Source organism: Anneissia japonica, unplaced genomic scaffold (assembly GCF_011630105.1).
Source record: "Anneissia japonica isolate Jap-2015-1 unplaced genomic scaffold, ASM1163010v1 scaffold287867_len1003013_cov215, whole genome shotgun sequence".
Taxonomy (NCBI): Eukaryota; Metazoa; Echinodermata; class Crinoidea; order Comatulida; family Comatulidae; genus Anneissia; species Anneissia japonica.
In genome coordinates, this window is record NW_022684320.1 from 347,585 (window position 1) to 363,394 (window position 15,810).

Consider the following 15,810-nt stretch of genomic DNA (forward strand, 5'->3'; position numbering starts at 1 on the left):
GATTTTACGAATTCCCGATTTTACGAACGTAATATAAAGGTGATGACGTCATAAAAATTGAAGCGAAAGATTAAAAAAAAAAAAAAAACCTGCTCGAATTGTACCTGTTATTACCATGCATACAAAACAACACACCATACAATACAGTACTATGTAATTCTCAAGTGAAGGAGGCCCTCTAACGGGCCTCTTCAAAGTCAGTGTTTTTTATGGCTTCACACATGTGCATGTGACAAATTTTACTCTTTCAAACATCGTTTTCAGCTTTAAAATTCAACATAGTGCTTGATTGTTTTATTGAATGATCAATATATATAATAAACAAGTATCTATGGAAGTTGTGTTGGAATAAAATCCACGATCTAGGAATTTAAGAAGGTAAAAATGTCCGATAAAAACAAATTTGTGCAGGGCCTAGAGTGGGATCAGAATGCTTAGAAGCTGCCAACTGTAGGCCTAGGCCCCCTCAGACTTAGCTGCGTAAGCCTAGCCTAGGCCTAGTTTATGCCAGTGTAAGTAGTATCAGTGCAAATATATAGGAATTTGGGTCAACCCCGATTTTACGAATACCCAAATTTACGAACGGCTCTGGGCCCGTGCTGTACGTAAATGAGGGGTTCTACTGTAGAGGTATATTGTGTCCCAACAGCTGGTACCCAATTATACCACCAAGGTAAGGAAAAATGTCTTATTGCCCCCAAGAACAGAAAAACTGACCTGCCCAATAACTGCTTCTTCTGGGTTGCCATGTGCGTCTACACCTCCATGCACAAATGAAGAATTCTTATTGTAAAATCTGAAATTTAAAAACCCCAGTTATTACACAATCACATTTATTCAAAATTCAGACTTATGTCTTTCCCCTGCAATCTCCAAGTAGTGGGTATGACAGATTTTACTTACAATGACTACACACAGTAATGGACCTTTGACCTTTCAATCAAAGTTAACTGATCAATCAGAACCAGGAATATGTCAACAAAAACATGCTTTGTCCCACAAATGTACATGTTTACGTACATTTTTACTATTGGTTTGTGGGACCTAAGCAAGAATATCTTAATTGCAGGGCTTACTGTAGCAGAAAGGTCCATTACTGAGGGCTGTTCACTTGGGTTCTAAATGCATGTTAACAGTTCGTATTTTTTTTTTTTAATTCAATATAATTTATACATACATACAAAATGAAATAACATTAAGTCAAGAGACTACAATAAGAAGCAATGAAGCTTTATAACAAAAGATTAAAAAAAAGATACAAAAGGCCAATCAATGTAATATCAAATATGTATGCCAAAACAAATTCATTCATAATTCATTCTTAGACTACTGCGACTCAGATGCAGAGGAATGACCACAGATTAGGGGAAATATTTCTTTATGTTATTAAATCTAAAGAAATCAGTTTTTATAAGAAAAAATATCACTTAATGCCTTCCATTTTTGATTAAAATTATATTGCCTAGGTTCTTTATTATTTTCTAAATAAAAATTTAATTTCGAAGTTGGTCTGCACGATGAACCAATCAGAACAGGGCCAGAAATGTGTGCATCTCACAGACACATATCTTGTCCAACCAACGGACGAGTGGAGCGACTAAGTAACCTGAGAATCTCATTTAATCATTTTTATGGTAAATAAAAACAAGTCAAATCAGATGTAGAGATTTTTATCAAAAAACTCTCAAGCTTAAAAAGCATACTGAGTTAACTGTTATTTACTTCTTGCTTATTCAAATCACAAGTAAATATTTTGTTTGTTACCAAGATTATAGACACTTCACAGTATCAACAATATCATATTTATAAACAACTTTGGGAATGATGGACTGATGTTAAAAAATAAAATTAGCATATTGGTGTATTACTGTAGTATTCTTCTAACAATCTTTGGTCCATATGCTTCCCTAAACCTGCCCCACCTTTTCTCTCCCCTCCCCCCAACCACAATTAGGTCTACCAATTTATATTTTTAGCTGTCCCTATGATAACCACAGTGACCACTGTTGCCTTGCATAGTATTTTTGTTGTTTTCTAGTGTTTGTTGCCTCAAATACTTGTTTATTTTATTTATATACAGTACTAACCAATTTCTGCTTCTAGGTATCTGTAAGTTTCTTCTCTTTATGCACAGCTTTTGTCTTATTTCTTACATTATAGGCAATGCATTACAAGTTTCTTTTACATTTATTATTGTCATTAATAGAAGACATTAATTACAAGTTTTTCAATTTTAACGAAGATTTATTTTATTTTATTATATTAATTCTGGCAAAACAATATAAAACATTACAAATACAAAAAAAAGTCACTAAGAATAATCATCGTTCCTATTAGTTTTAAAATTTATAATAATATAAAATAGACATTCATATCAATCTACAGTATAGTAGTCTACATGTAGAGAAATAACAAATCAATTCCTTATTATTCTTTCTTGGCAAGAATTTAACAGCATAATAATTTGCTAAAAATAGAAGCAATTTTATGCATCTCTGCATATTTGTTCTTATGCTGTATGACCAGATTTTAAATGTTTCAATTGTGCAAGCATTGTCCTTTATAGATTAGGAAACATGACTGGATAAACAAAACCTCATTAAACATCTTACTGTCATCTTGATGACTTTGGCTTAGTTATGTCTGACATTAGAAACAACCACTGATGTTTAGCAGAAGTTTCAAAATACTAACACTAAATTTAGCCAAGGATATCACGGCTTTTGTCTTATTTCTTACATTATAGGCAATGCATTACAAGCTTCTTTTACATTTATTATTGTCATTAATAGAAGACATTAATTACAAGTTTTTCAATTTTAACGAAGATTTATTTTATTTTATTATATTAATTCTGGCAAAACAATATAAACATTACAAATACAAAAAAAAGTCACTAAGAATAATCATCGTTCCTATTAGTTTTAAAATTTATAATAATATTTAATAGACATATTCATATCAATCTACAATATAGTAGTCTACATGTAGAGAAATAACAAATCAATTCCTTATTATTCTTTCTTGGCAAGAATTTAACAGCATAATAATTTGCTAAAAATAGAAGCAATTTTATGCATCTCTGCATATTTGTTCTTATGCTGTATGACCAGATTTTAAATGTTTCAATTGTGCAAGCATTGTCCTTTATAGATTAGGAAACATGACTGGATAAACAAAACCTCATTAAACATCTTACTGTCATCTTGATGACTTTGGCTTAGTCATGTCTGACATTAGAAACAACCACTGATTTTTAGCAGAAGTTTCAAAATACTATCACTAAATTTAGCCAAGGATATTCAACAAATTATGTTGGGATAGCCTCTATTCAATGTACCCATTTGAAAGTCTTGTCTACTATACAGGTAAGTATAGTAAGACGTCAATTTTACCTACTCCTTGGTACCAAGGGGTGTTCGTAAAGTGAAAAATTTGTAAACTAGATTGGGTGTCTGTTTCCAATACCTAGGCCTAGTTATCCCCTGCCATTCATCGCCAATATGCTGACGGCGGCCAGGCTTAGCACAAACCAACAGTCCATGGTCTACAGACATAGGGAAGTGGAAAATGTAGTTTTCAAAATACAATAAACAAATACATCTAAAGCATGGATACGAATGAAATCAATCATATGGAAATTACAAGCATATGATAAAGGCTACTACAAAATCAATTGGACATTTCATGCATAATAATGATCTATTTATTCATATTGAACTCATGAATTGATTTGAAGGTTACCAAAGGGGCTTGCAGTTCATTTTGTTCTACAGTACTGTACCAGTATTATTTATGTGTTTCAAATAGTTAGTTCATTATAATAAAGCAGATACTTTATACAGTATCTAAATTGTTCTCATTAATTTTCAAAATTATATTGCGTTTTAACTGTAGGGCTGAAATGGAAACTTCCTTATATTGCTAGTTACCCTTAATGTATTTCATACCAAATATATTTAATCTAATTCAAAAATATATTGTCAGACAATTATATTTAATAAGCATACATAACATGAATCTACATTATTTTTAATACTTTATTTAGGTGGATAGTGTATGTAAATTATTCACCAACATTCACCAAGAATTAATAGGGAGGAAAGCTCACTAGGCTCAACAATGGACGGCAAGAACCCTTCCTACAGTACCAAACACCCCTGCCTACCAAACACCCCTGCCTACCAAACACCTCACTTCAGAACAACACTTGATCATAGAAGATTCAGACATAATGAAGCACAGCTCCCAATTACACTCAATATTACAATATTTTAAGTACTTCCACAAAAAATACCCTACATACTGTAATCTCGCACTTTTATGTGCAAAAACGATTTCTCAATCAAATAATCACCAAAGAGACATACAGTATTTGTCAATATAAGTGTATAATTTGCTTGTTTTTATACCAGTAACAGAAAATATTGATTTAAAAAATTGTTTTTCTTTCCAAAATTTGAAATTTATGGTTTTAAAAAATGGCTTTAATACATGGCATAATACTTGTGCTTATGTACGAGTTACTAAACTTGTAACTAGAATTTAAGATTAAATAGTTCACATATTCTTGCAAGTAGGGTGCTTCTTATGTTTAAAGGACAATATTAGGAAAGTCCTGAACAAAAAATAATTTATATTTATTTTTAATATAAACTTGTATTTTGTAATTCTACTAGTTATGTTTTATTTAAATATATTTTAAAATATTGTACAATCACAATACAATATACAAAATAGTATGTACTGTACATTGTTTGTACACATAATATTCTCATCTTTGTATTCATGTCACTTTTAACTCTTATGCAGGAAACAATAATTTATAATAGTCATCAATGCAAATAAGTGTCTGATCAAATGCTGTTGTAATGAGATAATAGTTGCCACTAGAAAGAGATTCTCTACCTGCCTGGCTGAAAATGTTATATTTGCACTGTACTTTCCCACTGCAGAGAATAATTCAAACATTACTATATCAACTTATTTCCTTTTATTGTCTACATGTATACTAACTATTTTTGCTATTTCATTTGTCCTTTTAATTTTTTTTTATGAAGAAAGGTAATGTTTCATGGAACATTGTAATTTTTTTGTTAGTATTTATTTCCTCAATGCAACAATATCATATAAATTATAACAATAAATAACATCTCTTAGTTTAATATGAACACATAAATTCTCACTTATAGAAACAAAAACAATGTGATCAATAATTAATTACTTAAAAATAAATTACCCAATTTTATAATGAAATATAATTTTACTTGTTTTATCAATGTTACAAAATTCAGAATATAATTTTTCATTTTTACACGGCAAATACAAAATATAAAAATCGATCAAGTAGTTAACAAGTTTGTATCAGTAAAGTGAAATATTAATGTAATAAGTACTGCAAATTATTGTGTGATTATGACTGTTATTGTGAAAGTCAGATATATACATAGGGCTCAAAGACATGTAAAATTGCAGAGAAATTGACAAAATGTGAGCAGTTACTAGATTTGAAAGTCATAAACGAACCTTTTAACGGCTAACAATATCCAGAACCTTTGATTTTAACTCAGCAGATTAATTAAACATGAATTCTTTTTTTTTTATTTCTTCCAAGAGTAAGTATATGGACACAATATTTATATTTTTTATTTAAAAAAATATGACACATTGGAAGTTTTTTTAAACCTAAAGGCAAAGATGTTTTGAAATTTGCACAAAACATCTCCACAATTTAAATCATACACTAGAGTACACTGCCGCCATTGCACACATTATAAATGATGGCTTTTTAATCACTTTATTGTCTACCAAGTTGTAAAGACTGATTTCCTCTCATTTCTTTTCAAAGCTAGAGTAGAATAAAGCTTGTAATTAACAATAAATATGTTTGTCAAAGAAAGTAATCACTTCATATCCGACTCAAGCATTATTTTAAAGGGTTGATACAAGTTGGACAACTAGTGTTTAAAAGAATACGGTGGCCTCTCAAAAATAAGAGTGATGTGTGTCTGTTTTACAATATGTTTGGACTGGATTGGATTTATTTGGTGTAAACACCAAGGAGAGCCCAGGAAAGTCTCTAGAGACTTGCAATATTTCCAGTGGGGTCCTTAATAATAATATGTCGTTCTTATATAGCGCTTCATGCCTTTACAAGGCTTCTAAGCGCTTCACATTACTACCCCGGTCATTGGATCAAACACATATGGAACACATTGAAACACCAAATTAAATTAGTAAATGAAATTATATTATCATTCCATAAATTGCAGCTAGTAATCAGCGCAGGTTGTGTTGGAACCTACCAGGTACCCACCTTAGATAAAGTGCCTTGCCCAAGGACACAAGCGATTTGCACAGCCAGAGATTCGAACCCCCGACCTCAAGGTTGGGAGTCCAAGCCACAACCGGTGCGCAGTACACCGGGAGACAAACCCCTACTCTTTCCCGAAGAGTGTTCTGCGTTCTTTAACATGCATATGAGCCATAAATGGACATGGGACCAACAGCTTAGACATCTCACCCGAAAGACAGTGCCCTATTGTAACTTGTATTTCAGATTTCAGACCTCCAGCTGAAACACAAGGAGAGGCAGCGATGGGAATTTAACCGGGAACCTAGAGATCGCCACAGTTAAGCGCACACAGTGGCTACCACCATATTAGCCGACTAAGCTAAGTTACTCTCTAAATGAGCATGAAAATAGAAGGAAAGGACTCCATATAATATTGAGGAGCACATCCCATGGGAAATCTCAAAGCTGATCAGCTGGTGAATCAACACTGAGAGGCACTTCCTTATTTTCTCCATGTTCAAGTCTTCTTTAAAGTGGCATCCATCCAGTATGAAAGCATGAATGGTATGTTCCAACATGGTTTGTACACTGGAAGATACACTCAACAGTCCCTTACTATGTTTTTATAATTGATGCAATGCTTACCGTGCAAAAAGACTAACCATTTATAAAAGATGTTTCGATTTTTTATCAAAACATTGCATTTTTATGTCAATCAAGTGGTTTTTATTATAATTATTAACTCTTGAATAGTGCGTAAAACCAGTGTGATGAAAGAGCTTTTATGAAACAAAATATTTAACAACTAGTAGCAATGAAAACAAATAGTACACAAAAAAATTACCTGTGCAAGTAGAATGGCGCTTCATTGAGCAGTGTATAATACTGTCGAACAAATTCACGACCCACGACCTCCGCGCTGTGTGACTGAGGTGGAGGAGAGGGATTATCAGCCATAACCATGACCGCCTGTTGGAGGAGACTAGAAAGAAATGCAAAATGTTCAGATTAAATCACAGTTGGTAATGTCAGGTATTGTCAACATGACCATACACTGCATGTAGTTACTTTCCATCCAATCACTTGATGAGAGCCAATGATGATGCACTTTCAATAAGAATTACAGTAAGATGAAGGTTAGTTTTCATTCATTTATTCATTAAAACATTGCACTAAACAGTGGCGGACCATTAAGGCAAGCAAGGTATACAGTGCATACCCTGGCTAAAACAAATTAAAAAAACTATAAACCTTAATTTAATTAATTTAATTTAATTTTTCGAGTTGATTGCTACTTTTCATTGGAATACCAAAGTTTTTCAATGTTTGGCCTACTTTTGCATCTAGGATAAGTCACAGTCAGGCCTATCGCATCGTACTCTCAGCTGCTTAGAGTTTCTACATGGCTGGTTTTCAATATAAGCCAATCACGTATTCAGTGAGTCAATGGGAGTCGGAACATACCCTACAACGCTTTAATTTGCTATTGTGACAACCGTGTGGTGGCGTCAGAATAGCCAATTTAACACTGAAATTAGGTATCCCAATGAGAAAATTCAATTTCATTATTTTGAATTTTGTAAAAATTAGATCTACAGAACTCACTGCACTGATCATTTTCCAGTTTAAATTATTATAATCCAATACACCGTTCAAGGGTTATGGCCCTTTAAAGATGGTGAAAGGGGGTCCGAATGCGAAAAAGTGGTTCATTTTTCTAGACTGATTTTGGAGCATTTTTGGAGGGCCGTAACTTTGAAAGTAATAATATAAAATGTCTAATTTTCACAAAACCCCAAGATCTTCTGGAGTTTTATGCGTGTATTTTTTTTCTGGGTCATTCTTTAATGTCGTTTTTTGATTTAATGGCCCCAAGTATGGTCGGTTGCTATTTCGTGCCAATTTTTTGCGCGTCTCAAAAATGGAAAAATCTATCTATTTTAAGTCTTTGAAAACGTCATCTCAAAAAATGGTATGTGCTCAGATTATACAGTAAATTTGAGAAAGTAGAAATAAACGTCAGATTCCAATATTATTATTTAAAATATAAATGATAATTTAACTAATATTCGACCAAAGTTTAAGAAAAAATGAAGATGAGAGAAGAGCAGGAAAAGAGACTCCATATATAGCGCAGGCCACGGTACTGTAGGCCTCCGTTGTTCTATGTTGAGCGCTTTTCGTGATCACACTAGGACCAATCTAGGGTCTAGGCTAAAAAGATGCATTAACATTTTATCAGTTCTCTAAAGATCGTAACCTTGAAGGTACATGGACAATAATCATAAACCTACTTAAAATGCTAAGGTAAATTGGTGTTACATATACTGGCCTAAATATTAAGTCGAGTCTGGCACGACGGCTATGTTTATTCACAATCTTATCTCACCAGGATCTACACACGTACAGATAATTCATCTTCTAGCCTACTGTATGTAAGTTCTATTCTAGGTCCTCTTAATCGAAAGACGGATATTTGGTTGAATATTAAAATTTGGGCAAAGAGAGTAAACTTGTCAAATTATAAACAATCTGCTAGTTTTAATTGTATATTTGATCTTGTATCATACAAACTATGCCTGCTCTCTACCTCGCAGTGCAGTGCGACAGCAGCAGAACAGTGCAGCAGTGGGCGAACTGGAACCTGCGTGTACGCGGCAGTGGTGGTGACGCCGCCTCAACAACAGGAGTGCGCATTTTTCATGCTGCTTCTTGTTTTTTCCTTTCTTGGCCTGCCTGTTTTTTAAGGCTTAATTTATCAATTATTTATTTATTTATTTATTTTTATTTATTTTCTATTTGTTTATTTACTTTATTCATTTATTTTTATTTATTTAACTAAAATAAATAAAATAAAAAATATTCTGATTAATATAGGCTCATTAATATAAGATTTAATATAATTTAATTTTTTATAATTCATGGTCCTACCTTTTTTCGGCGCCTTGAGACGATTTTATTGTGGAAGGCGCATTACAAATATCCCACCATTACCATTACCATCCATTTTTGCAGCAGGATATAAATTTGGTTTTAAGTGGCAGTGATTAGTGATTAACACGCGTGTGGTAAGTTAGCTTCACCGAATACACAATGGTGTGGTCTCGGATTTTTTTCAACTGTATTTACTCCTGAATTCACCGTATTTCAAAATGTTTTTTGCTTGATGACCATGCAAAATCTGTTATCAAATGGTAGTTTATCAGATATAAATAAAATCTACAGTAGCTTTAATTTAGTGGTATTTTCGATCGGTTTTGTTAATGAACAATCGCTCAAAACACGAATTTTGTCACTAATTTTGTTTTTTGTGATGGATGAACACATCAATTTTAGACAGTTTACACATCCAAATAAAGCTTGTTTAAAGCCTGATAACATGCAAAAAATCATTCCGCTAGCTTTGACGGTCATCATGCAATCGTGTTTTGAAGTTGGAAAGGGGGGTTTCCCAATGTTTTTTATGCGCACAAATTCGGCTCACCAGGTTTTTCAACACTTTTTAAAATCGCACTTACTCATCAAATACTACATCAATCTTATTCAAAAGCATATGTAAGTAAACACTATAACATGCTTTTTCAAAATATATAAATTTTATTAGCAAAATTCACAATGAGTATAGTATTTTCAACATCAAAGTCAAAATTTTTTTTCTTATTCTAGCATACCATTAATATTCACCTTTGAGTGAACATGTGGGTTTCTCCTGTCCACTGGGTAAATTGTTTTTAGATTTAAGTTGTCATGGTGATAAAGCTTGTCATGACATGAACTTAATTGATAGCAAAATTAAATTCTCTCAAAAAGAAACATACTATACTAATTCAAATGTAAATGGATATTTTAAAGCCTAATTAATAAACATGAAAATTCCTTAATTAAAAACAAAACATACAAACTTGAATCAAGGAGGAAAACAAGCAAATCAAAATTCTAAATTTTTTATTGCATAAGAGCACACTTTAAATAAAATCATGGACACATTCAAGGGGATATGGAAGCCGACCTGACTTCTTCCCTCCCCCTCTCTCAAATTTTTCAAAATATAAAACAAAATGAAAAATAGTAAGGAAAACTGCATTCAGATTTTTAGTTTAGAGTACCATTTCCGGCTATCAAGTGCCATGCCCATCTATCTAGGCATAAAATGTGGTACCTCAGCCCCAACCATAGTGGGGCTGCATCTGTAAAAATTACTTTTTGGGCCTCTTCAATTTTGAATTCCTAGAGGCCTAGATTAGGAAGGTATGTGAAATGCCAGTCAATTCGAGCGAATGACAGTTCGAGCAGATGTCAGTTCTTAAAATGGGGGTGCTGATTGGGGGCACAAAGGTGAAAAGGGGGCTCGATGATCAGTTGAGGGGTGCTAACTTGCAAAAAAAGGTGATTTTTAACTACTTGCAAGTGATTTTTTTTTGGAAGGGGGCACGACTGGGGATGCACGACTGGGGGAGCACAAGTAATTTTTGGAGGGGCGTGCGCACCCCCTAGATACGCCAGTGCCTGGCTCCCTAAGCTTGAGCCTTGGCCGAATGAAAATTGTTAGCTCAAAATAATAATAATTTGTACATAACTCGCGCAGGCTGTTGTCGCACAAGTTTTATAGCAATCCGCTCCAGGTCCTCAGCAAATCCCAGCAAAGAAAATAACAAAGTGAGAAACATTTCATTAAAACAAAAAAACATTTAGGCCTACCTACACACAAAAAGCTGTACTTCTCCAATTTTTTTAAATTTGCGTTTGGTTGTTCCCATTAATTACTGTACGTTCTAGAGAGCATAGGCCTCCTAATTTTACGTATTAGGTAGGCCTAGCTAGCCTTAATCTTATGATGAAAAGGCTTTCCCTCTCATTCATTCAATATACCTCCATGGATCATGGTCATACCTCTTACCTTACTTCATATCGAACGACCAATGAAAATGTGAATGTTTTCCAATCAATTTGAATGTGTACATAGGACATGTCTAGTCTGTACAACTACATAAGAGATAATGTCATGAATGAGAATTTTCTGTATATATTTTTTACGTTTTACATAATACGCCATAAGACAAAGAAACAAATTTCCTTAAGCTAAAAAAATATTCGTCATCGCCGGAAAAAGCATGTCTTTCTCACTGCATGACGATCGTTCACCGTCGTTCAAATGAAATAGGAAGTGAATGGATGGGGGACGACAAATGCGGGGAGCGTTACAAAATTATGTGATACTTAAAAGGTTCTGTCCCAGTAAACTTTATACTGTACACATTCTTACCTTTCCAGAGAAAATTCTACCTCTATAAGTTACGCAGATTCAAATTTTCATCAGAAAATGAGCAAAATCTAAAGGAAAAAAGGTGTTAAAACCTCAGAAGATATCACTTCTTCGTTCAATGGAAAAAATGCGTCGCACATGCATCCATGCGCGCTAGCTATTGAAAATACAGAGGTTACAGCGCATCTTTGCAAACCAGAAGAGAAATCCGACACATATTTAGTAAGCGCAGCCCGCCCTCAATTTTTGCAAATTCGATTTCTTTTATAATACTGTTATACTGAATAATGAAAACATGATTTATTTGTCCAAAAGGAAAACTCATAACAGTTGAAAACAAAACAATTGCAAATTAATACATAAATACAGTTATTCTAAGGTATTGCCATTGCATCGTACAGTATTCTACTGAATTTCATTTCTTTTCATTATATATGGCATCAAAAAATAAAATATATAAAATATTCAGTAGTCATTGACATCATTAAAAAATTAATAAAAACTATCGTCCATGCTGTAGGGGACCTAGCCCTAATTTCTTTATAATTAACTTCTCATATTAAATAAAAACAAGTGAAGAAACGTGCCACCACAGGCTAGCAATCACCTTTACGACTCGCTCCTTTAAATAGAAAAATATATAAATATATAATGCTACATAGAGTATTGTATTAAGAGACAGATACCGTAAACTTCGAATTGAATAGCCTCTTTTCGAGACTACTTTTGCAAAATAAAGAGGGGGCTTCTTTTCAAAATGATGCTGTAAATGTGAATTTGTACTATAAAACAATAAATAAGGCCACTGTAACATCAATCTGTATCATGGGGTGTATTTAACTGGCATTAAATCACCTACTGTATCAAATTACTATATACACCAAGCTTGTATTTAATTTATTTGTTTGCTGAAATTCATGTACAGTGTATGTACTGTACTATCTCGAAAAGAAGCCTGTATCATCTTGAAAAGAAGCCCATGGGTTACTTTTCGACGGGCTTCTTTTCGAGGATAATTTTGCAAACTAAAGAGGGGGCTTCAATTCGAGATGGGCTTAATCTCGAGATTAAGCCTACTGGGCTTAAATTCGATTTTTTACGGTAATATTATTTATTTATTTATTGTAATTAATTTTATTATTATTATTAATTTTATTAATATTAATTATTATGAATATTTCATATATGTAATTGAATTATTCTTAATTATGTTAAGTTCATCTAGAAAACTTCGAATCATACTAATGGGCCGGTGGTCCCATTATATAATTTAGGTTATACATAAAAGTTAGGTTCAGTATTTCACGATTTTTTTATGCTTTAAAACGTGCCAATCTCTTCACGCAACAGAATTTTTCTTAACTTAATAGTCAACCATGTATAATGCATGTATATTTTCAGCTCCGAAACGACTTTCAACGTGTAGGAGGGACAGACTACTTTCAACGTGTAGGAGGGACAGACTAGATTGTTTTACTTTTTCACTGGAATATTTGGAAATGCTGAAGGAGTGAAACTCCTTTATGATAAATGGGCAGAAAAGTGACCTATGACCCATTTACGGACACGGTACTTTTATAGTTACCAACCGTCTCGCGTCTTGCGGGACGATCCTGCATTTAAAAGTTTAGGATGAAAAAACACACATTTTGCAGAAACACATGCGAGATCATAAATTTGTCACGCATTTAGCACACGCATTCAGCACAATATGCGTGATAACCATTTATCACGAATTCAAAAGAAAATGTACTTAAAATTAGAAGAAATTGGTTTCATTAAAAATATAAAAACGGTCATGCAGTAGTTTGAGTCATTCTTAAGCCCCTTAATTCGTTATCTCGTTCGAGAATCAATTCACCGAGAAAATTTCTAGCGCGTGCAGTCTTGCACCTTCATTGTCGCAACCAACCGTTGATGTGACTGGAACCCGGCCCCCATCGGGGTTCCGCAGCAAACATCCTCCCCCCCCCCCACGCACGCTCCCCCTCCCCACTTAACTAGTGTAGTCACGCATTTCAAATCTCTCAGGTTGGTAATTAAATCATAACTTTTGTAGACTGAAAAGTGTATGTTGAGATCAGCTGCTGCCCCGACGCAAAGTCCGAAATTAAATCCAATGTCGACGGTCACGAGAACGGATGTCAGGACATGCGGAGTGAGGGCACTATGTAAATAGCTACCTGCTTAAAAATATTTATTTGCAGTGGGGGTACCTGGGGGAGGGGGAGGGGAGCGTAAGCTCTTGGAACGAGGCGTGCGCTACCACTTTCCCGTATAATACCACACTCTTTAATATTCAATAAAACTCAACAGTACACTTATTATCTTTAATAACTCCTAATCGACTCTTCCAGAAGTCTGTGTTCTTCAGAATGTGATTTGTTTCAATAATGTACTCATATTGTTTAAAAGTAGGCCTAGGCCTACATGACATAATTCCACTGTAGAGCTGGGTTTCTGACATTTCCTAACTACTAATAACTTCTAATTATTTTTTGAAAAGGTAAAGCAAGCTTTGTTCAACAACATCAATGCTTTGGATTTGCAGTAAACAGTGCTTAAAAAAAGCAAGAGAAAAACACATGTAATGATGAAAGAAAAGGCAGAACAAGGACATTTGGCAATAAATGACAGTAATTATTTTTTGAAATTAGGTAAAGCAAGCTGGGTTTAACAATATCGATGCTTTGGATTTGCAGTATAAAGAGTGGTTAGAAAAAGCAAGAGAAAAACACGTGTAATGATGAAAGAAACGGTTGAACAAGGACATTTGGCAATAAATGACAGTAATTATAACATTCCATTATTCTTGTTGTTTCTACCTTAATGCTTGCACATTTACAGAATCTTATTTTATATTAATTTTTGGAGTATTATTTTGAGGAAATTTAAATCATAGTACATTTGTTTTGCTGTTGTTGTTTGTCATGGGAAAGTATCGAAAGTTTTTTTTTTTCTTTTTGCCTTTCCTTCTATTTCATTTCCTTTATCAAGCGTTCAAAAAAATACCATATTACAAAGATGTACCGGTACCTGTAGACAATTTATTTATTATACATATTTAATGTTTAATAAACTGTTAAATAAACTACGGTATTATTGTAATCTATGTGTTTATTTTTTTATTTATTTATTTTTTTTTCTTTTTGGGTTGTTTTAAACACTTAAAACTGATTTAACAGTTAGATTCAACGCAAATTAATGTTCAGGGGCGGATCCAGATATATCCAAAAGAAGAGGGAGTGGTGCCGAATGGTGTGTGTGGGCTGGGGGGGGGGGGGGGGATTGGGGCCGATCCAGTCAACACTACCCTAGGAGGTTCGGAGGCAGGCCCCCCCATTGTTGTATTCTGACTCCCGAAAATAACCTTTGAGGCATTTTGGATGATCAATTAATTCATTTTCTTTCTTTCTTTCTTTTTTCTTTTCTTTAACTTTCCAAAGGGAGAAGGGGGAACCGCCGGCCCGGCCACTCAAGACAGCCCCTGATGTCAGCATTTTTATTAGCTGTCAAAAAAGTATACGCGGTAGAATAAGTAATCTTGATGTTAATGTATAGTTCTAGCCTAGTATGTTGATCGATTAATAACATTGTGTATTTTGATCTGATTCTGAAGATACGATGTGTTGATTTTCTCTGTCGGATTTGGCCATAACAAACTGAATCGAAGTGTCTTAAAATCTTTGTTCATATCCTGGAATGTCAACAGATTTTTTGCTCGTATGAACATGTGATGGTACAGCAATATTATTTATCTATTTGTTTATTGTGTTTACAGTGAAAAGCAGAAAAACCTCATTTCGTTTTCGTCATTATTATAATAGATAAAATGTATTATTTGTTGAAACATATTAAAGCATGTGACTTGTCATAGGATGATTGTCATATAGGATGATCATTTCGACCTTCGACAATCGTTCAATTACGTTGTCGTCCCCATCTTGCTGTCTCCCGCGCAGCATTGAAGTGCGAGTAAAGAAAACTTTTCATGTCTTCCCTGTATGCGTTCATCTGATTGGCTGTTCGAAAAATCAAAACATAACAAAAATGAATTCGACGAATATCGACGTTATAGTGTGACCGCCTCCATAAGCCTACATTTAGCCTACCCAGGTATGACCTGGCTTTTAGATTGTTGAAGAAAAGTGAATCCCCTCAAGTTGTCTTCATATAGTTGCATTTCTCAAACATCATGTGCATTCTGCCTGGGCGTTAGTTATTGAGTATTATTAAGGTCTAATGTGTACAC

At 33.8% G+C, this 15,810-nt stretch overlaps 1 protein-coding gene across 1 annotated transcript in view; it reads right to left on the reverse strand.

Moving 5' to 3' along the window:
- The window catches only part of LOC117104394 (ras GTPase-activating protein-binding protein 2-like), an 18,816-nt gene extending 7,087 nt beyond the window's left edge, over positions 1–11,729 (reverse strand). The window contains exons 1-3 of the mRNA XM_033245232.1: positions 11,559–11,729; positions 7,140–7,277; positions 718–796 (exon numbers count right to left, since the gene is read on the reverse strand). Of these exons, the coding sequence (XP_033101123.1) occupies positions 718–796; positions 7,140–7,258 (198 nt within the window). The 5' untranslated portion in view covers positions 7,259–7,277; positions 11,559–11,729. The remainder of the gene's footprint in view (positions 1–717; positions 797–7,139; positions 7,278–11,558) is intronic.
- Between the last annotated feature and the right edge of the window lie 4,081 nt (positions 11,730–15,810).